Raw genomic sequence first — 21,883 nt, 5'->3', positions numbered from 1 at the left:
TTTTGAGCGGCGCTGGCAGCGCGACCGGCGGCGGAGAGGCCCGAGCGCGGCACGGCTGCGGATCGCACCGCTGCGCTCGCACCGAGCGGAACCCACCCGACTCCGGCGGCCGCGGCTCCCGCGGGTGCAGCGCGGACGGGGCGCTCCCGGCTGTGAGTGCGGGGCCGCGGCGGGGGCGCGGGGCTCGGGCGGCGGTACCGGGAGCCCGCGGGGAGGGCGCGGGGGCTGCCGCGGGACAGCCGGGGCCGGGACGCGGGGCCGGCCCGCACCGTTATCGCCGCGGCGGGGGCAGCGCGTCCGCGGCTCTGTGGGCAGCGCGGGGCGGCGGTGGCACGGCGGGGGAGGGCTGTTGGCAGCGCGGGTGCGCCGGGACGGGGCTGTGTGTGCACCGTGTGTGTGTGCTGTGGTGGTGCAGCGGGCCCGGCGGGCAGGGCACTGCGGGGCCGCCGGGCCGGAGCCGGTGAGCGGGCGGATCGGGCGGATCGGGCGGGGGTCGCCGCTGCCCCCGCGCGGTTTCGTAACGCGGGTCTCCCCCGAGCCCCCCGAGGCCGCCGATTGGCCGGGCGGGCCGGGGGAGGCGGGGCCGCGGCCGGGGATTGGCCGGGGCGCGGGGGGGCGGGGCCGGGCGGCCCGGGGTGAAGGTGAGCTGGAGGGCGGGACGGGAGGAGCCATTTTGTGCCGCCGCCTCCGGCCCCTGCTTTGCTCGCTGGGCTCGGGTTCGGGGCTGCGCTGTTCCCTGCGGGAGCGGCTGGAACGCCCCGGCACCGAGCCGTGCTCTCGGCGGCTCGTCCGGGCTGTGTGCGGACAGGTCCGTTCTTCAGCGCTGCCTGCTCGCTCCTGCCCCCGTGGGTGAGCCGTGCCCGGGCCGCGCTCCAGCCCGACGGGCGCTGCCGGGGATCGGGTGTGAGGGCAGCTGATGAACCCACCGGCAGGATGGAGCCGTGGCTGGGGCTCGCCTTCTGGTTTAGTTTGTTTTAGCAAAATCGGGAGAGGATTGTGGCTTTCCACGGTTTCTTCTCCATACATGAGCAATACTACGCAGTGTGCTTTTTCTCCCCTCCTTTCTTCCCCCTCCAGTGGGTGTGTGCCCTTCTCAGGGACTCCTTCACTTACTAAAGGGTAGCTGAAGATTTCTGCACACTTTATAAGTGTTCCTTTTCGCCACGTTTATGTTTTGTTTTTACCTAATAACCATGATTCTCATGTCCAAATCAGTTCCTGTTTTGGTTTTTGTTTGTTTGTTTGTTTTGGGGGTTTTGGTTTGTTTTTGTTTTGTTTTTTTTTGCTAGGTGTCTTTTGAGGGCATTTAAAGCTTAGTTTTGTATGTCATTAGCTTGGATTACTCTTGAATTTTGGCATTCTTTTTTAGAATCAAAATACTAGTCTTACATTACAATAAAAAAACTTCTGCAGTGCAGCTAACTCCTTACCAGTCAATCAGCTCGATCACTGTGAATTCTTGTTTATTAGTTACTCAGTATTCCTTAAGACTTTATTTTAGACATTCATGTACTCAATTTCTTTTGTAAAACAAGAGAGAACAACGATATTTTTTCTTTTTTAAAAAGTGCTTTAAACCCAACAACTTCTGGGTCTTTTTATGTATCTCAAAGACGAAAATAAATGTGTTTGTTTTTTGCTGGAGGAAACGGTTGCCTTTTTTTTCCTCTCTTCCTTTAAAAACAAAAAGAGCACGTGTTGCGGTTTAGCCAGTGAGCTGCAGTCGATACACTGGGAGTTTGTTTTCTCTGACTCTTGTGGTAACCAGCCATCTGCCTGCAGATCGCGTTACCTGAAATCGCAAAATAACTAGGATTGGCCAAACCTGAGCTGCAGGTCCCGTGCCTGGGAACGAAAACACCGTTCGTGTTGGCGGCCTTGGCTGTGGCACCTCGGGGGTGCTGTCGCTGGCGCTACCGGGGAGCAGCAGACACGACCTGTGTGCGGCCCCAGCCGTGCCCTCACCGAGCCGCAGGGCTGCACCGGGCCCTGCTGCTGGCTCTGCCCTTCCCGGGGCACTTCCCAGCGCTTCCTTTTCTCCCTCCACAGGCGGTCACCGCTCCGGCCACGCCAGGGGAGCAGCGGTGGGCACGGGCTGGACGCCACCTCCGCTGGCAGCAGCACAACCCCTGCTCAGCCTCAGGTACTGCCGAAACTACACCCCGAGGGTGAGCTTTGAGGGCAGGGCTCAGGCACAGCTGATGATGAGGTGTTACCAAAGGGCCTCGCCCCAACCCTGCGTTTCCTCTGTTGCTCTCTTGTCAGTTCTGCTGGTGGGGCAAAGGAGCTCTGTGACACACAGGGCAGACAAAACCAGCCCACAGCTGTTGACAAAGCTGTGGGTGAGGGAGAGGGGTAAAATACGTGAGGATGTTGCAGTGGAGGAAGAAGTTTAGTGCATCATGGAAGTAACTTGCGTAGGAGGATTTACTGCTGGAAGGTGTCAGGGCAAACATGTTGTAGACCTCTTTTACCAGCCTCTGAATTGGGCTCTTAGGCTGTTTCTGAGGAACATCTTGTGTAGAGAAACCTACAGACAATATAGGTGAAAGAAACAGAGGTACTTGAACTTCTAGTGAACCCAGCTTAATTCAGAGATATGTGTATGTGCACGTAGCAACAGTGGCAGGGACACGGTTGTGTTTGTAAAGCATTTTTAAAACCTGTTGATTGGAAGTGTGATATGTTGTTTTCTTTCCTGTTTTTTTTTTAATGGGCAGACTCTGATTTGACAGACTTAAGGTCTGACCCTTGTTCAGACAAGCAATCCAATGCATTTTGCATTATTTTTTTCTTTTTGATCTAATAATTCCCAGTACTTGCCTTTGGGAAGTATGCATTTGTTTTTTGTTTTGTTTAAACTTGTTAAAGAGGTCCAAGTGTCAGATTCTCTAAATGACTGGTGCTTTATAATGCAGAGTCTGTAGGCAGGTAGGGCACCTCTGTATACAGGGAAGGTGCAGACAGGGATTTCTCCCCTTGTTTCCCCCCTTTGCTCACTAACCAGCTGAGCCTCAGGCACAGGTTCCCCCCCGCCTTTCCCAGTTTGGGGCAGGCAGCTGCAAGGTGACATTTTAAAACTGCCAGAGCAAGATTTGCAGGAAGGCCACACGTATGTGTGATAGAGCTGAACATGTGACACTGTTGCTGATAGGCCTGTGAAATTGCTTTGCTGAAGCCAACCTCAGAAGTGATTAGCTGGACAGAAATTGTATGATAGTACATACAAAGGCAGTAAGTTCTGCACTGGAGTGGATTTCTTTTTCCTTTCTAGTGTCTTATTTGTAAATGTACAGTATTTACCCCCTTGATTAGTTTGTATTCCGTGGATTATTTTTTATTCCCCCATTTCTTTAAACCATTAGGACATAAAAATAAATCGTTTGCTGACCACTAATTCTGTGTTGTTCCAAGCATAAAGAAGAAATTGGTTCCTTCAGTGTGCAGTCCTCACCCAGAGCTCTTGTTTCCCTTTATTAGTGATTGCATAATACAGTGCTGTCTTAACTTCTCACATAATGAGGAAGATTTAATTTCGAAGGTTTTGTTACTTAGTTGCTGTGTTTTCCCCTTTCATGCAGTTGTTCAGGGTCTTGTTTCAGGTTTCAGGCTAACTTTGCTTTGGAAAAGCTCCCTTTTGTGAAATTCTTCTGATTTAACTCCGTGATGCTGGAATCAAGCCTTTAGGGTTTATATTTATACTTTTGTTGTTATATTTCCCTTTTCTGCTGCTGATCCATTGTTTCTGCCCACTTTCTTGTGCTAGCAGCGTGCAGCTGGTTGCAGATGAAATCCAGCGTAAGGGATAGGGGTTTTAGCACCATTGCTGGTGAGGTGCTGCTGGTGGTGGTTGGTTTTGTTTTGTATCCAGCCTGCGTCACCACAGAGTAAAATCATTGTGCAATACGTGGGATAGAGTATCAGCTACAGATCAGACTGTCTATTTATGCCTCGTTAAAGTCTCTCTGAAGCAATCAGTTATTGGATAGGCACATTGCAACAGTGTTTTTCAGGCATCGGAATGACAACTGGTCCTATTATAAGTCAAATTAAAATTTTGTAGGGTAAATGAGCCATAACAAGAATCTACCTGGTAAATATGTGTAAAAAATTTTATAGGGGAAACAATAGTTTTTAGAGCCTGTTTTCTCAATGAGTAAAGGTACAGCACACATTCTTTCCTTGCCCTTTGTTCAGATGGTGCCTTTTAAAGGTGCTGTGTAAAAATGCTGTTTAAAAAAAGCACGTTCATTGTGTTCTATATTGGGTGATGACGTGGCCAGTCTGGGACTGGGTAATTGCAGCTCTGAGGATGCGAGCACATCAGGAAATGAAATTGCTGTGAGGAGTTGGAAGTTTCCTGGCTGTGTATTCAGGGAAACTGAATTTAACCTTTGCAAGATACAAAAAAAAAAAAAATCCCTTTAAAAAACTTCAAAAATAATTCAGTGCATATCTTTGCAGACATATCCCAGTGAATATCACAAGCATTTGGAATTGTACCAGTGTGAGGTCTGAGAGGGTGTTTTGCCCAGGCTCTTGCTGCCTCAAATGCGTTTCGGTGGACTTTTATCCAGTTACTTTTTTAAGTTCAGCAGAGGCAAAAAGCCCTGTTGCTGCTAGATTCGTTGTTCTCACTGCCTCTAACATGCACTATCTGCAAAGTCAGCTGCATTTTCTTCACCTAGAAACTTGTTGGCATATGCTAACATTTCAGTGTTTGATTTCTGCAACCTCAGTGCTCTGATAATGTGAGTGTGTGTTTGCACATTGAGGGGAATGTTTACACTTCTACTTGAAACTCCAAGGTGTTTCAGCAAAAAGTTTTGCTAGTAATTATTTTCTGGTAGTACTGTGGAAACAAAATATCCCTGTTCTCAGCAAGTTGCGCCTTGTTTCTTATTTCCAGTAGTGTTTCATATAGTTTATTCTTCATTCTGTGTTGTGTTCTAGCAGTTTATATTCTTTTGCAATTGAATCATAGATCATCAGTGAACTAATTTTTAGATGTTAGGAATGAACAGGTAAAAACTTATGGCCAAGGTTATTTGTCGAGATCACATAATGGCATTAAACACAAGTATTATAAGACTTCATTATGATAGACTTTGTAATGAAAATGGGGTGATTTCTCAGCTGAATTTTCATTTTTAGAATGTCAGTCTTTTTTCCCTTTCCCCTTTTTGACTAGTGCTGTTATAGTAGTACTTGGAGGCTCCAGCTGAAAGGAGGATTACACTGAAAAAAGTGAAAAGTCCAAGCTCTGGATTTTTATTCAGGAATTCTTTGGCTTCTGCCAGTCAGATGATTTGCTAGAGCTGAGATCTTGAGGGTTTTATCGTGAACAGTAGTGCAGTGCCAGTGGTGCTGGGACATGCAGAACTTGTCATCTGGGACACCTTTTTTCTGGGTATATTTTGTATTTAGGGTGTGGCAGATAGTGCTGCACTGCCCTGTGAAGGGTGTGTGGTACTTTGCCCTGTAATATTGTGCCACCTCAAGGAAAGGCCAACAGTTGCACCAGTTCTTAGAGTGACCAAACAAGTGTCTTGTCTGATTCTTGTGAGGAAGCTGAGGATGTGCCAGACTGAAAACTGAAGTGTTTTAATTTTTCAGATCGTAGCACCGAGAAGGAGAAACTCTGCAAATTTTTCTCAATGACTCTTTAGCCAACTGATGTAACAATGGTACTAATATTGGGACGCAGACTGAATAGAGAGGAGAGCGGGATACGAGACTCCCCTGCAACCAAGCGGAAAGTTTTTGAAATGGACCCAAAGTCATTGTCAGGCCCTGAGTTTTTCGACTTCTCCTCGGGATCATCCCACGCGGAAAGCATCCTGCAGATCTTCAATGAGTTCCGGGACAGCCGGCTGTTCACAGACGTGATCATCTGCGTGGAGGGCCGGGAGTTCCCGTGCCACCGCGCCGTGCTCTCGGCCTGCAGCAGCTACTTCAGAGCCATGTTCTGCAACGACCACCGGGAGAGCCGGGAGATGCTGGTGGAGATCAACGGCATCTTCGCCGAGGCCATGGATTGCTTTCTGCAGTACGTGTACACGGGCAAGGTGAAAATCACCACGGAGAACGTGCAGTATCTTTTTGAAACGTCGAGTCTCTTTCAGATCAGTGTCTTGCGTGACGCCTGCGCCAAGTTCCTGGAAGAGCAGCTGGATCCTTGCAACTGCCTGGGAATCCAGCGCTTCGCAGATACGCACTCGCTCAAGACACTGTTCACCAAGTGCAGGAATTTTGCGCTGCAGACATTTGAGGATGTGTCCCAGCATGAAGAGTTCCTGGAGCTGGGGAAGGATGAGCTCATTGATTACATCTGCAGCGACGAGCTGGTGATCAGCAAGGAGGAGATGGTGTTCGAGGCCGTGATGCGCTGGGTGTACCGCGCCGTGGAGCTGCGCCGGCCGGTGCTCCACGAACTGCTGACGCACGTCAGGCTCCCGCTCCTGCACCCCAACTACTTTGTTCAGACTGTGGAGGTGGATCAGCTGATCCAGAACTCCCCAGAGTGCTATCAGCTCCTGCACGAAGCCAGACGATACCATATCCTTGGAAACGAGATGATGTCTCCCAGAACCAGGCCGCGCAGGTGAGGAATTTTGTGTTTTTCCTTTTTTTCTGTAGGAGAAGGACATAGTTTGTTGCACAGATGTTTGATATACACATGCCCAGAGAAAAATCTCTTGCAGATTATTTTACTTTGCATTCTGGAGCTGCTACAGTTACTCTTCAGTACTTCCCCACAACCCGTGAAGCTCACAGGTGTCTTGAAAATGTGAGTTAAGTGAGTCTTTTTGTACAAATCACTTTATTGCTGTGAAATAAACGACTCTTCAGGTAAGTGAAGTTACGTTACCTTGCAAATAAAACACTTTCTTAAGTTTAATGTTTGCTGTGGGAGACCTCAAAGTATTTCGTACAGTAGCAGTGTGTTGAAGAGAACTAAATGTTCTGTGGCGAGTGCACCACTGCATTTCACAACCTTTCTTTTTGTAACAAAGTCGTGTAAGTGTCCAGCACACCACAAAGGATGTGGATGGGGATATTATGTATTCAGAGCATTTCCTTGCTGCATCACAAATACTTTACAGATGGAGTAGCACTTGTATTCGTAATAGACAGCAGAACAACAGGTTCTTAACTGTAAAGAAACCAAATATTGTGTTTTCAAAGAATTATGAAACAGTTCCTGAAGTATTTCATGCTTATTCTATGACATTTTAATAATTCAGAGTTGCTGCCACTTAATAATGCGTTACACAAATAGGTGACTGAGGTTGCAAGAAGAAATGAGGAAGGATCCATTAGTGGCGTTTATGAGCAATGGTGGTTATGATTCTTTTTTTTCCTGAGAAATATTCTCCCAGCCTCATGTGAACGAGAGTTGACACGATAGTTTATTGTTAACTCCAGCTGATTTAAACTGTATTTATAAAATCATATGTTGCATTAAGGTGATGCAATGATCTGGTCTAGACAGGCAGATTGTGTTAGGAGTTACTCCTCTTTGCTTACTCTTACTCATGTGTGGTTGCTGTACAGTGACTGTTCAGGAAACCTTTATTTTTCTGGCAGGTGTTAAAGTCTTCCTTAAGGGGGAAAAAAAATACTTGGTGATGTTTGCCCCATTAGTGGCTTTCCAGTCTTCAGTCCTGCCACGAGGAAACTCTTGAACTCCTTGCAGTGCAGCTGCCAGGTTTTCTAAGCTGCAGAGTGCTGTGGTGGAGGGTCTTTGGAAGTGTTGGGTCATGGCAGTTTGGTAGCTGGTGCAATCATTGTTTCTGAGTCTGGGCCTGAGGGAGGGACCATGGGAATTCAGGCAGTTGGAGGGGGACTGTGTGCAGTGGTATTTGGTGTGATGTTTATTCTGTGTCTATTACTCAATTAGCTAAAGAAGGCAAATACACTCAGACCCAGCAGTGTTGCCAGTGCGTGGTGTGAGTGTGCTTGAGAATCTGAGCAGCCCCAGTGTAGTGCTGCAGTTTGCACATGAAGTACTCTGCCTAACACAGGTGATTTCTGAAGCCAGGGGGGTTTGTTGGTTTTACTGCTGAGCTTATTAAACTGCACTGTGAATTCAAGTAGGCAGGAACAAGAGAAGTAATTTACAAAGAGGAAAACTGGCTGGCCTCCCAGCAGGAATTTTTTCTCCCTTTCTATAATACATTCATGGAATAGTTCTTTGTCATTTGTTTCTGTTGCCTGTTTGTTTCTGTTGCCTATAGCAAAAAGAGATCATATTTTAAAACAGTTGCCAGGTCCTCTTTCTCCTGTGTTTTCACCACACCTTTTCTGGGCGTTTCAGGAGGGGCTGGGGAGGAGAGGACAGGACGCTGGAGAGCTGTTTTCCCTCTTTCTTGCCTTCCTCCAATTTCTTTTCTATATAAACTGTTTCCAAAAGGAGACAGGCTGCAGGACAAGAAATTCCCACGCCAGTGTTTCTGTTGAAACTTTGGGAAATAAATAGTGATTGCTTGGATGCACTTATGGGTGAAGTGGGTTCCAGCTGATTTTTAAACAAGTTGATTTTTTAAATTTTTTTTTCTTTTTGAAGCCAGTGAAGAGAATCAAAGTGTGGCATAACCGTTGCTCTTTGCCACGAAGGGATCATTGACAAATGAGGTCTTTCTGAAAGAAAGTTTTCAGTTATGGACTAGTGACATCTTGAGGCCGTCTCTCCTGCTCCTTTGGAGTCTCTCCTGTCCGCTCTGGTTGTGTTGCACTGCAAATCTCCAAGCTGAGACCAGGTAGTGAGCAGTAACACATTTCCATACAAAAGACAACATAGGCTCTTCCTACTGTATGGTTTATTTTCAGATTTTCAGATTTTCATCTACCTGTGAGTTTTTCAGTCAAAGTTTCTTTTAGGCTGTCTAGTTACCATCCCATGAATGTTCTCTTTAACTGGAAGTTACTACATTTATACGTTTTAACACATCCTTTTTGGTTGCCTTTAGAAAGCTCTAATGTAGTCCCTCATTTTCCCCCCAGGAGGTGGGTTTCTATTTCACTTCACTTTTTGTCTGCTATTTCATTTACTACCCAAAAGTGATTTAACAGTGGGGAAGAAAAAAGGAGCGATTTGCCAGAATTTCTGCCATTTGTTTTCCAAACTCCACGTGGTTTTGAATGTAATCTCTCTGAGCTGCAAGAGTTCTGTCCTGCTCTCGCTGTGCGGGTTGGTGCTCTCCTTGTGTAACTCGGAATCCCCAGGGAACTTGCTGTTGGGAATGCACAGAACTGCATGGCACTGCTGGTCATATCCACCCCCACTTCTCTATTTTATGCACCTCTTCCTGGTGGGAATCTCTAGTGCCTCCTGGAATCTCTAGTGTCTGTTTTAGCACCTCTGTTGTTTTGCTCCCACTGTTTCTTCTGAGGGCTACAAGGAGGGCTTCCTGTACTACTGGTTGAGGTCACAGGTTTTTCTAACCTCCATTCAAATATATCCTTAGTTCTTTCCTGGAATTAGCCTTTGCCTGTATGTTCTTTTCGTGTACTTCCACCACAGTTTTACTTTTTGTCTTCCAGTAATGTGCTCTCTGTCATTTGCAAAAAAAATCTTAGGAACTAACCATAAAACCTATACAGTGCATGACTCCTACAAGAAAATGTAATGGAGAAAATGTTTCTTAACTGAAGAAAGAGTATGGTCCTACAGGTACTAAAACCTTGGGAAATTTTTTTGTTTTCTGTAGAATTGAAATACTGTGCTAAATGAATATTTTCTTTCAAGAGAAAGATTTCATCATAACAATTCATAAAGAGCTCTCTCTGGGCAAAGATTTTTGGTTCATTTATTTTAAAAACACAGTAAGCTTTTCAGTATGTGAGTGGAGGCCTTGATTCTAATCTAGAAAGTAATCCTCAGGCAAACCTCTTTGTTCCCACAATTAGCTGGTGTATCTGGACTTGCTTCTGTGGCAAATTACGAGATGAGCGTCTTGCTTTTACGGAAGTTCTTTTCCTCAGTAATGCTTTGCTGGCACAGGAACTTCCCCTCTCTTACCCTTTGAGAGATTCTTTTCAGAGTTGTTCCTCAAAAAAGCAAAACCCAATAACAGTAAATACATAGAAACCAGGAACGAGCCTGACTGTAAAGCTGAGCAGCTGCCGAGAGTTCCTTCTGACCTGGTTCAGGTGCGTAAGTGCCACTCCTCAGACACATCTCATTTATAGCATCTTGTAGGATGTTACCATTTAGCACTGCCTTTTCCTGTGTTCTGAGTAGAAAGATGGATGGTATATTTAAATTACAGTGTGTGGTGACGAGATAAAAGGGCTAACTAGCTTTGTTCCTGGTGTTTCAAAACAGGGAAAGCCTCATCAGGATTTATAGGTGAATATGTGCATAAGTTTGTATTAGGAACTTTAGGGGCAAATCATGCAACTTTTACCTCAAAGGCAGTTCTAAGTCTTTTGTTTTTGACAGGAGACTGCAGTGCTCAGCAATGGCATTAATGCCTCTTCTGTGAGATGTCTGTTCACATTGGGATCATCGTACAAAGCACGACACGACAAAAAGGCTTATCAAAAATGAAATCAATCTTGCCTTCAGTTTTACTTAATTGACAGCAGTTCTTGAAATAAATATGTCAGTGCAAAATGCTTTAATCTAAAAACTCCCTGAAAAGAAAGGAGTTTGACAAATGCTGACAGGAAATTAAAAATTCGAGAGGAGAAATAAAAGGTGGTCACGGTTTGATTTGCACATCAAAGATGGTTGAATCTCTACATTCAAATGTGGATTAATAAGAAGTTTTGTTACTACTCTGAATGTAGAATATGTATAATACAAAAACGTTTGGTTAGTAGAAGGAAAGTGAGTGTGTGAAATAGAATTTAAAGACCTATTTGTGTACATTGCAGACTGTCTAATGCTTAAATTTTTTCATACTGAGTTTTAATGTTTGGTTTAGGTTTGAAACTTTATTTCAGCATTCCTTTTTGTTTCCTCCTGTCACTACTCTTGTTTTTTGCTTTACTGTGCATTGGCTCTAAGGCCTCTTTCTCTTCCCTTATTTTGGTGACCATATTCCCTCAGCTTTTGAACTTTTTGGATATTTAAGCAATGTAAAGTAGTATTGATTTTGTAAAACTTGGGGGGGAACATGAGGATTGGTTTCATTGTGAAACAGGTCTTACTTGAACTTGGTTTCTGATCTCTCTATGTGCACAAAGTAAAAATACTATTAAATAAGGGCTTTCTGTGTTATTTAATGATTTGATTTTTACATATAGCGTTGTGCAGTGGAACTCCACCACTTACACAGGCACGTGTCAGTGACACCTGCTGGAAGGAGACAGCTGGAAACAGTAAAACCTCTATTTGCTAAATGACTCTTTCTTTTTTTTCTTTATTGCAGAAGTTAACACTAAATAGTAAATATTCTGATTTTCACACAGTTTTGAAGACAATGTTGTTTGGCCTCCATGTACTAATAAATATCTCCTACATCTCAGTTTTCTGTGTTCACTTTTTTAGATCAACTGGTTATTCTGAGGTGATAGTTGTTGTTGGAGGCTGTGAACGAGTTGGAGGGTTTAATTTGCCATACACGGAGTGCTATGATCCCGTAACAGGAGAGTGGAAGTCACTGGCTAAACTTCCAGAGTTTACCAAGTCTGAGTATGCGGTGTGTGCTCTACGGAATGATATTCTTGTTTCAGGTGAATAATCCTAAAAGTTTAAGATTTCTTTCTTTTCTTGGTTGGTTGCTTTTCTTTACTAGATGATCTCTAAAGTCCCTTCCAACCCAAGCCATTCTGTGATTCTGTGATTGATTGGGGATTGTTTTCTTGTTTGTTGTTTGGGGTTTTTTTTAAAGTAGTATGGCAGATCTTTGTACTGAGAACTTCCAGAAGCTCAGCTGAAAGTCACTTTCTGATGTCAATGGTGAAAACCAGCCCCAGGTCAATCTTACTGTAAACAGAAGTGTTTTCTGGAGTTTTTGTTTGGCATGAATCTGCAGTTTTTTACAGCTGATTCCAGGACATCAATTGTATTTAAAGAGACCGGCTCATGCAGTACAGTGGTTTAAAATACAGCAGCAGACTGTTTGCAGCAACAGCTGGGAAAAGTACAAGCAAAAAATCCCAAGCAGGCCTTTCCCAGCCGTCCTTTAGCAAGGGAAAATTACAGAGTGCAGCTGATGGTTCAGGCACCTCGCTCTGTGTGTTAGTTCAGCCGAAGGAGTTGTCTCCTCAGGTGTGTGGTACCCGTGTCATTTGAACAGTGTAAAACAAAGGAGGTGTGCACACACAGGACAGAGGAACAGCGGGGTTTGGGGATGTGCCATAGGCACTTCAGGGGAGAAGACTTTGGGTGTCTCATCCAGGCAGTGACACTACAGGAAATCTGAATTCAGAGCACGGGCAAAAGCCATTAACATGCACTCAAGAAATAATTTAATGTGATCTCAGCATGTTAGTGAGGAAGGCAGACATAAGGAAAATAACCCACTGTGTGCTTTTGTGTTTGAAATCCACTGGGAATTACTTTTTCAGTCTAGCTTATAGATACCGATAGATCCTTATTTCACTCAAAAAGTGATACGAAGTTTTCATTGCTCACTGTAGAGGCACATGTTAGTAGCATTTCACATACAATAACTATTCAAAATGGCATATTTTTGTTTTTATAGGTGGAAGAATCAATAGCCGTGATGTCTGGATTTATAACTCTCAACTTAATATTTGGATCAGAGTTGCCTCCTTAAATAAAGGCAGATGGAGACATAAAATGGCTGTTCTTCTTGGTAAAGTAAGAGAAGTATATTTTAATTGTTTTTATAATGGGGGTGTTTTCATGTAGATAAGAAAAGAGTAGAGAAAACACTTTAGTGTTACTTTGTATTTCATATCAAATACTTTAAAAAAAACGTACTTTAATTATTTCAAACAATTAGGCTCTTTATGAGTCAGACACTACCCCTGGACGTGAAAATCATCTTACTGCTCAGTCATTTATTTTGTGGTGTGTTTTTTTCATCATTGAAGTGTCTTATTCCCAAGAAGCAGATTTTTGGGAAGCAAAGAAGCATCTGAATTAGCCTGTGCTTCAAAAGTGCTGTCAAAGGTCTAATGGTTATGCAGTTATTAACAGAAATTGGTGCTGCTTGGAATGTCAGCTCTCTTATTCAGTGTTTTATGTTGAAATTAACCAAACACATGCGCTGTGGAAATGGGAAGGTTTGCTGTATTTTGAAGGTGTATATGGCTGAACATAAAATGGTAGTTGGGATCAACTGCCTGTGGGGATTCTGTTAGTGAAACTTAGGAAGGATGTGCATGTGGAATCCCTCGGGCTTCTTGGAGATGAAACTTGCAGCTGAGCAAACAGAGAGAAGAAAGTACATAAATAATGAGTTCTACCTCTTAAATATGAGAGAAGGGAAAGTAGAGTTTACAAACTGAGATGAGGAAATATTTCTGTAAGTAAGTAGGGAAAAGCAAAACACCGAAAAGCAAATGTAAACTCAGATGGACTTTTGCTGCTGCTATTGCTGAATGTCATCTAAAAAAAGAGAAATGCAGAGAAATGCCTTTTCTAACAAATGCCATTCAAACAGGAAGTTTCTATCGTAGTATTAATAATACCATGCTTTGGCATGTGTTTGCAGTGTCATTCCACATGTGACTGAATGGAACTCTGCAGGAAGTCTTTACCCTTTATTTTCTTCTTCTCCTGCATATAAATTAAAAATCTGAGAAAAGTATCCCTTCACAAACCCAACAAATTAGCTTTACATTAATTTAATGTGGTATTTAAATGTAACCCTTACTGTACCCAAGTGGTTGATGGCCGTCGTCACCCCTCTGCACAGGTGTACGTGGTTGGGGGGTACGACGGGCAGAACCGGCTGAGCAGTGTGGAGTGTTACGACTCGTTCTCCAACCGCTGGACGGAGGTGGCTCCCCTGAAGGAGGCCGTGAGCTCCCCGGCTGTGACCAGCTGTGTGGGCAAACTCTTTGTCATCGGGGGTGGGCCTGATGACAACACCTGCTCTGACAAGGTCAGTGAGTTGAGTTATGTTGTGTTGCGTCTTCTGCCCACAGGCAACAGCATTGCTGGGTTAAAACCTGATCCTGCAGGCGTCTGCTTTAACTGTGTTTGCTGAAGGGAGAATGGTGGTGTTATAATACAAAAAATACGGAGTAGAAAATGTTAATTCAGGGATACACTGTTCCTGTGGTCTTTCTCATGGATACTGTCACTTAAACCTGAGTGTTCAGAAAATAATGTCAAATACAAGTGCATGTGTAGACATTATTGATACGTAGACTTATACTGACTTCCTTTTCTTGGTGAGGTATTGCCCACCAGGCACTGCTTCTTTGTCTCTACTTGTATAACCTGTGTGGGCATGCCAGGCTGTTATTTCAGTCAGGCTGTTAATATGAAAGGTCTGTATTTGTTTTCAGGTTCAGTCCTACGATCCTGACTCCAATTCTTGGTTGCTCCGTGCAACGATCCCCATCGCCAAGAGATGTATCACGGCCGTGTCCTTAAACAACCTGATCTACGTCGCTGGTGGGCTCACCAAAGCCATCTACTGCTATGATCCCATTGAGGACTACTGGATGCACGTACAGAACACATTCAGCAGACAGGTAATTAACAGTAAAAGACCTGTACACAGCTGAGATGTAGTTTTTGATGTTAACATCTTAACATGAAATGAGTGTGCACTTGTTTAACTCTGACACAGTTGCATTTCTGATTCCATTCTTGCTTTACCTCTTCTTCTGTGTAATTCAAAGCCTCACAGAAGAAGTTTCTAAACCAATAGCTTTTCAGTTGGGTGTCAGTATTAGCCAGTCCAGACTTTGGGAGCAGTTACTGTTGGAGAACAGAATAACAGTGTAATGGATGATTTTTTAATTGTATAGAAATTAACTCTGTCAGGTTCTGCTACATGTTTTAATTTAGACTGAAGATAGTGGTTTCCTTATAATTGATTAAAGCCTTTCAGTGTAACCAGAAATATTGAAGGCTGTTTTTACTGTGTGAAAAAGGCCCTTTATATTGCACAGAAAGTTTCTGATTTGAGTAGTGAGAGCTCTGTCACTGCCACATACGGGACACAAAACTTAACCTTGATGTTGAAGTGTGTGTGTGTATCAGTTACATTTCCTGATGTCTTTAAAACATACCCTATGGTATTACCTTAACAGAACTTCATTCTTTCCTGGCCTTCCCTTTGTTCCTCTGTTTTGATCTGTGTTCTCAACTTCCCTGAATATATTTTCCATGCCTGCTTTTAAGGAAGAAATAAAATCCTATCCGTGTTTCAAGTAAGACATAGCACAGTCTTTTCTTATGCACTCCTTTTAGTCATGCCTTTTTTCCTCTTCCCATTTACATCCCTCTTCATTATCTGATATTCCTCTAAGATGCTTCTCCTTGTTCCATCTTTTGCATTAGTAGTACCTACTGTGGTCCCTCTTCTGAAAACCTTTGTTCTATCCTCCTTTCCCTATCTCAGATCTGTAAATGGTGAGTACAGTGTTCAGCTGAATTCCATTGTATCCCTTGTCTGAGCTACGCAGTGAAGTCTTAGACCTGAAATAGTCTTTTCTGTAGGATTGTGCTGTTGCTTTCTGTAATTATGGTACTTTCTGCATTGGCCCTTTCGGGAGGGAATAGTATAGGCCTGTTTACAAACAGCAATCAGTGCTGCCCTCCTACACTGGGGCAGACATACACGAATCAAGGTCTTGCTTTTTAGATAATCATATATTCCTTTGTGTTTCTTTGAAACAGGAGAATTGTGGCATGTCTGTGTGTAATGGAAAAATCTATATCCTTGGTGGAAGACGGGAAAATGGTGAAGCCACAGACACTATTCTTTGTTATGACCCTGCAACGGGCATTATCACGGGAGTAGCAGCCATGCCCAGGCCAGTATCGTATCATGGCTGTGTGACCATTCATAGGTATAATGAAAAAGGCTTTAAACTGTAATTTTTCTTCCTGAAAAAAGAAGAAAACGACATGAATGAATCCAGTGGTCTGCTGCAAGACAGGCTTTTTAAAGATTCCTGAAGTGGGAATTCCCTGCCCAAGTGTCGTATGAAAATTATATCCTGTGCCTTTAGAAAAAGGGTTCATTTAACTGACAAAACAAGTCTCCAAACCTGCCCAGTAACCAGAGTTCATTTGTATCTGCTGTGGGCTCTGATACAAGAGCAGTAACAGTATGTTGTACTAGTGGTCAGCAAGTTTGCCCTGTGTGTAATTAGTAATTAAAATCTTGGAAGCTTTTTGGGGAAAGTGCCTTCACAAGCTTTTGTGCCTCTGTCCTAAGAAGCAATATCTGCAAGGTGTTTCCAGTTCTGCTATTGGGAAAAACAGATTCTTTGATCCCAAAGAATCATCTAAGATAATTACCTATAATTTTAAAAGTTTAAATAATTGTAATTCATATGCAGCATTCCTACAGGCAGATTACTTGGCTTAACCAAGCAGATTTTATGTCAGATCATGCATGGTTTGGAATTAATACCCCAAAAAGCATCAACAAAACAAGCTACATAGGACAAACATGAGAGTCTTCGAGGAATGCTTTTTTCTGAAGGAGAAGCTGGTTGTTTTGTGAGCCACTACAACACACTGCAGTGATGATTGTGTACCTTAACCCTGTGGACCTTATTCATAGTGTTGATAGATGTCCATCAGAAGTAGAAGGCTACATGGCATGGAAAAGCAGTGGGGTGTAGGCCGTGTGTCTGTGAAGCAAATTTTGTATCCCAGTTTTTACCTTTGTGAGCAGCATGGCTGAAGGTTACTGGGTTCTCTCTTTGCTCGCTGCCAAGTATCTCTACACTATTTAAGAAGTAAAAGATGGTGAACTCTGGGTTCTCCCACTTATCTGAATCGCATTATAAATTACCTGAGGGTAGAGTTAGGGATTTGGGTTGTGCCCTACTGCTTATAAATTGTTTTTTTGGATATCTCATCTGCAGAGATGGCAGAGTATCCACCAAGTATTTCTTGACCTTTCTTCAGACAATCACTTACTCAGCACAGTTAAACTACTGTATAAGCTGCTTGGCCATAGATCTTGGCCAAAGACATCCTGGGAAGGTCCCTGCTGTCACCAGGAAAGTATCTGTGGACCTGTCCATGTAGGCTTATGAGGTGACTCCCATATGACATATTTGGGATAATTTTGAAGCTGAGGAAGCACCTGTATTTTGACACACACCACCATTTAATTTTTTTTTTCAGGAAAGGTATTTTTTTTAAGTCCTCTCTAGATTTCTGTTCTAGGTCTCTTTATTTCCAGTACACAGTTGCACAGTTGAGGCACAAAGTTCATAAAAACTGAAACAGCACTTGAGAGTTGGAAAATGAATAGGATTGTCTGCATACCAATTTCCTGTTAATCACCAAAAACCTCAGGAGCTGCCTTTTAAAGGAATTCTGAGGACCGCAGCCAATAGGGAAGTTGGTCAGTGCCAGGGCAGAAGAAAAACCATAAAACCCCTGCAGAGCCAGCCCTGGCCTCAGGGTTCTGGTCTCTGTGGTTGCTCGGAGGGTGAAAATAAGCACCATCTCTGGAACGTTGTTTGTTCCACTGGACTTTCCTCATCTGTTTTCCCAGAGTATTTCTTCATGAGATGGAAATTCTGACCCTCAGTGAAGCTGTGCCAAACTGGGAGTCACCGTTTTCAGTAACATGGTCATGACTTTTAAAGAGCACTGGGAGCTGCACTTTGGGATGCATTGACTTGTAAGCTCAGGAAAGGACACAAATTTCAGTTTCTGGCTGGATACCAAACACTGCTTTGTATATGCTGAATAAGAATACTGATAAAATACCAATCTCTGCATATCAGTGATTGATCAGGAAGTCAGTCCCTGAGCAGGTACATCCACATTGCCCTAAAAAGAAAGTCCCTCGGTAATGCAAGACAAATGAGTCAGATAAATTAATCCTTTTCTAAATTCCTTCTGTTTCTGCTCACCAAGTTTTACTTTGAAAAAGCAATTTCAGTACCTGTGAATAAGGTCTGTTGATTGCAATGGTAATTGCCCAGTAACTGATACTATATACTAACAGTGTATATAGCTTGTGCCATCATTTTAAATGAAAATGTCAAAAATTCTAGGAGCACTTAATTAGAGATGCAATTTGAAAAATACTCTCCTTTCCTTTGATTTCCTCTTTGTTTGTATTCAGACTTGTAATGTTGATTGTTATGCTAAACTGTTTTTAGACAGTCTTCTGTAGGTGTAGAACAGTGTCATTTAATCTGTGTTTATAATAATACTGCACTACTCTGTAAATAACAAGATACTGCTTTCTATGGTTTTGAAGATGCATTTTATAGTTTAGTTGTCTTTTCTAACAATTGATGTACTGTTACTGTTACCTATTATTTTGAAAATGACAGTGTTTAATGAACAGTAAATGCAGAAATGTAGATGCAGAAGAAAACTTCTGCTTACAATTCCTGACAGCCTGTATTCAGTGCTGAGCAGTTACAGTGTGGAGCATTGCTTAAAGGCAGTTACTTACGCAATGATTTCCTTAAAACAGGCAGTGAGATTTTCTTCTTGCTTGTTAACTCAGTAAATAATTTGCACTTATGGCCTGCTCTGTTACAACAATTATTTTCAGATGTTCTAGAAAAGGAACGATTCAACTTTGGTTTAGTGAAAATGAACCATTTTTCTAGAAGGATGCGTTGATTTGGAAGTCGCATTCCTGAGCCACCTGTTCTCCAATGCATTTCACTTAGGTATAAATGAATTCCAAGATTTAAACTGTCACTATTATGCATATTTAGCTGCTTGTAGTTTATGGGCTTGAGCAGCGAGTCGGGGGAGGGGGGGAAGGGGTTTGTCTCAGCTAGGGGAGAAAATTACTAAAGCCATGTACTCTAATCAAAATAATCACCATCATAAATGGTGATTTTGGTAGCTCTAGAGCACCTGCACAAAGACATAACTTCAGTCCAACCACACATGGGAAGAGGGCCCAAGTATCTCCAAGAAACACCTAAAAAATAAGCTTTAAGTATTGTCTTTGCTAAACAGGAATGAGTAAGTATTTTCTTTTCCATTTTGATGTCCCGTTCTGTTCTTAGTAATGTGATGTTCATTGAAAAGAAAGTTGATGCTTCCTTGCAGCGGGGGTTCTGGAAGGTTCTGAATCGCTGATTTCAGTACTGCAGTACAGAGCGGCCTCCAGCCTTCTGCTTTGAGCTGAAGCATTCCCCCTTTTTACAGCCATCAGGCACGGAACCCTTCCTGGGAATCATGTAGCTGTACCTGTAGGCTGCCTCCTTGATAATGCTTAAGTAGGCATAATTTGTGGAATCTCTTCCATCAGATGAATCGTTTTATACTGTAAGCCTGCTTTTTGGGAATTGGGCACTGTGCTTTCCACTCCTGCACCAAGGGGTCCAGATTATGCACTTTCAATTTTAATTGGCACCAGCGCAGTTCTCATCAAAGATTGCCTTGTGTGTACTCTCTGAAGCAGAGATGTTAATGCAGGTTATGTTGATATGGACCCTTATCATAATTTACTGAAGCTTTTTAAATGATATTTTTAATACTGCAAATTTTTGATAGAGGCTAATGATCCAGGAAGAGGAAATGCTCACTTTGACAGAGGTTCAGAGGAAGCTTGAGAGCAAGGACACTGCTGCCTGTTCCATCTTCTTCCTCAGAATAGTTGAGTTCACGTTATCTTAGGGAAATACTCAGTTTATCCTGGTTTTCCTTTACTTGAGCTGCAAGGACAGAAGGAAAAGCAGGGCCCGCTCACTGCCTGTGACTTCAGGTTCCCCTCCTGCCCGAGGCTGATGGGGCAGAGCCGTGAGCTCTGTCCAGCTCCAGAGAGACAAGAGGAACTCCCCAGAGCAGAGAGGTGGCAGGAGGGGTCTGTACACGTGGCTGGGCTTGCTGAAACCAAGGTGTTCTGGATGCTCACGAGTTGGCAATTCCAGATGCAGAAACTCAGGTGGTAAAAGTATTTTGTGTCTGTCCATTGACTGAACTCAGCTGGAGCAATAGATGTGCAGATACGGTTATGCTCTGCCAGTGGCAATGCTCAGAGAAGCCAAAGGGTCATCTTTCTGAATTGCCCAACTAGGCAAGTAGATGTGGGGGTTATTCCTTCCACGGAAGATGGCAAAAACCAATTCAAGAGCATTAAGAAACTCACGAGACTTGATCACTGTGAGGCACAATGAATATTTTCATCTGAATGTAGTCTCATGCACGCAAGAAAGTACAAATGAAATGCTTTGTTGTGTCTGGCTAAAAAAATCTGAGCAACATATACTCAGAAAAGGAGTCTACCTGGTAAGATGAGATTTCTAAGCAGAAATGTGCTGTCTGGTTGGGGGCCAAGCACTGATTTTTATTTTTTTTTAATATGTTTAGCACACAAGTTTCCTCAGTGTGGAATTATTTCAGATGGCATTAATTAAAAATGGATGTGGCTGTCAGTTCATCATGACAGTGTCAGTGCTGTGAGCATTGCCACACAACAGCCTCCTACCAACCCAAACGGGCAGTGACTCGTGTGTTCTCTGCACGCTGCCTTTGCTGTCTTCCCTAACTAATGTTACACACAAGTTCATCAAAGGATAACAGCCCTGGTAACATGACTGTCTAAGAACTGTAAACTATTTACAGGAACATTTCTTTTTTTCTACTATAGGGATCCAGTCTACGCTCATGTTTGTGTGTGAATAATTCTGTGATCATTTTCTGGTAGTGCTGTTACAAGTGATGCACATAAAGCCCCTGTGTACAGCTTGTTAATAATGTAATTATGGCTTACTTTGTATGATTAGCTTCAAAGAAAAGAATGTATGTTAATTTTGAAAAGACCTGTGCCTTGAATTCACCTATATTTTTATCTATTGTGGAAAAGAGCTTGGGTTACTTTTCCCAGTTTGTACCTTTATTAGGATTGGTCTTACTGTCTGGACTGTTGATGTCCTTCTAAGAGAAATAAATTTTGCCATTCATTTTAATATGAATAGTTAAACTTCTTGTTTAGAATATGCCTAGAATGCTTCCATTTATACAGTGCTGTGGCAGATATAATCTAGGGAAATCAGTATTTGTTTTTTTCTATTTTTTGTTTCAGTGACAAAGGACTGAGTTTAGTCTTTGACTTCCTGACCTTAACATGTACAGTTTCTTGTTTTAGTCAGTAGCCTCTATGATATTTCTGAACTCTCTGAAGTCATCAACCTCTTGTTCAAGATACAAAATATGAAGCAATAATGTGGTGCAGCATGGCAATAAGCAAATCAAGAGACTTGAATGTAATGTACTATTACTAATTCATCTGTGTAAATGCTGGACCTATGAGTCATTCTCCTTTGGTGCACCTGTAGCAATTTGGAGTCGGATTAATAGGAGCTACTTGGCCACGGAAGGAGAGTTTACCTCCTGAACTGTTACTCATATGATACTTTACCTTTGCCTGAAATCATGTTTTGATTTTCCTTTTTTTTTTTTGCTGAGGAAAACAGCAGTTCATGCTATTCCTTGCCAGTTCCTTTATTTACTGAAACATAAAAGCCGTAGTTCCACGAAGAGCTGATCTTGTCCTGGAGAACAGCCTGGTGCAGCACAACTGATTGAACAGGAAAGCTCAGACCACTTACTGTGTGCCAGAGTCAATGTAACGTGTCTCGCAGATAACATTGAGGTCTTCGGATTGTGCTGACAGTAGAAAAGTGATTTTGTTATGTAGCACAATTGCAATAACACCTGTTATATTTAAAATATATTTCTTGCATAATTCTTGAAAGTTTTTTAAAGTTCAGTGTACCTAATAAACATTTGCCTTTTGAATAGTTCACTGTGGTTTATTTAGTTTATGCGAAG

General features: G+C 43.0%; 1 protein-coding gene across 2 annotated transcripts; it reads left to right on the top strand.

The window, feature by feature from the left end:
* KLHL24 (kelch like family member 24) lies at nucleotides 1-21,852 on the top strand. 2 transcript variants are annotated; one of them, XM_050308043.1, is made up of 8 exons: nucleotides 4-152; nucleotides 2,050-2,143; nucleotides 5,617-6,604; nucleotides 11,501-11,685; nucleotides 12,660-12,778; nucleotides 13,842-14,030; nucleotides 14,440-14,628; nucleotides 15,782-21,852. In XM_050308043.1, exons 3-8 carry the CDS (start codon nucleotides 5,685-5,687, stop codon nucleotides 15,980-15,982), a joined length of 1,803 nt encoding a protein of 600 aa, XP_050164000.1. In that variant the 5' UTR covers nucleotides 4-152; nucleotides 2,050-2,143; nucleotides 5,617-5,684; the 3' UTR covers nucleotides 15,983-21,852. The 2 variants fall into 2 exon arrangements, with proteins under 2 accessions (XP_050164002.1, XP_050164000.1); XM_050308045.1 differs by lacking the exon at nucleotides 2,050-2,143 and having other exon boundaries at nucleotides 1-152.
* Nucleotides 21,853-21,883: the final 31 nt, after the last annotated feature.

This window comes from Myiozetetes cayanensis, unplaced genomic scaffold (genome assembly GCF_022539395.1).
Source record: "Myiozetetes cayanensis isolate MyiCay16 unplaced genomic scaffold, myiCay2020 scf13, whole genome shotgun sequence".
Taxonomy (NCBI): domain Eukaryota; kingdom Metazoa; phylum Chordata; class Aves; order Passeriformes; family Tyrannidae; genus Myiozetetes; species Myiozetetes cayanensis.
This window is presented reverse-complemented; position numbering and strand designations above follow the sequence as displayed.

What these genes read in the sequence shown, in the direction of transcription:
- KLHL24 (XM_050308045.1), top strand. Translation starts at nt 5,685, where the DNA reads ATGGTACTAATATTGGGACGCAGACTGAATAGAGAGGAGAGCGGGATA. An exon ending in GAATGATATTCTTGTTTCAG is followed by an intron (nt 11,686 to 12,659) that starts GTGAATAATCCT and finishes TTGTTTTTATAG; the next exon opens with GTGGAAGAATCAATAGCCGT. An exon ending in TGGCTGTTCTTCTTGGTAAA is followed by an intron (nt 12,779 to 13,841) that starts GTAAGAGAAGTA and finishes CCCTCTGCACAG; the next exon opens with GTGTACGTGGTTGGGGGGTA.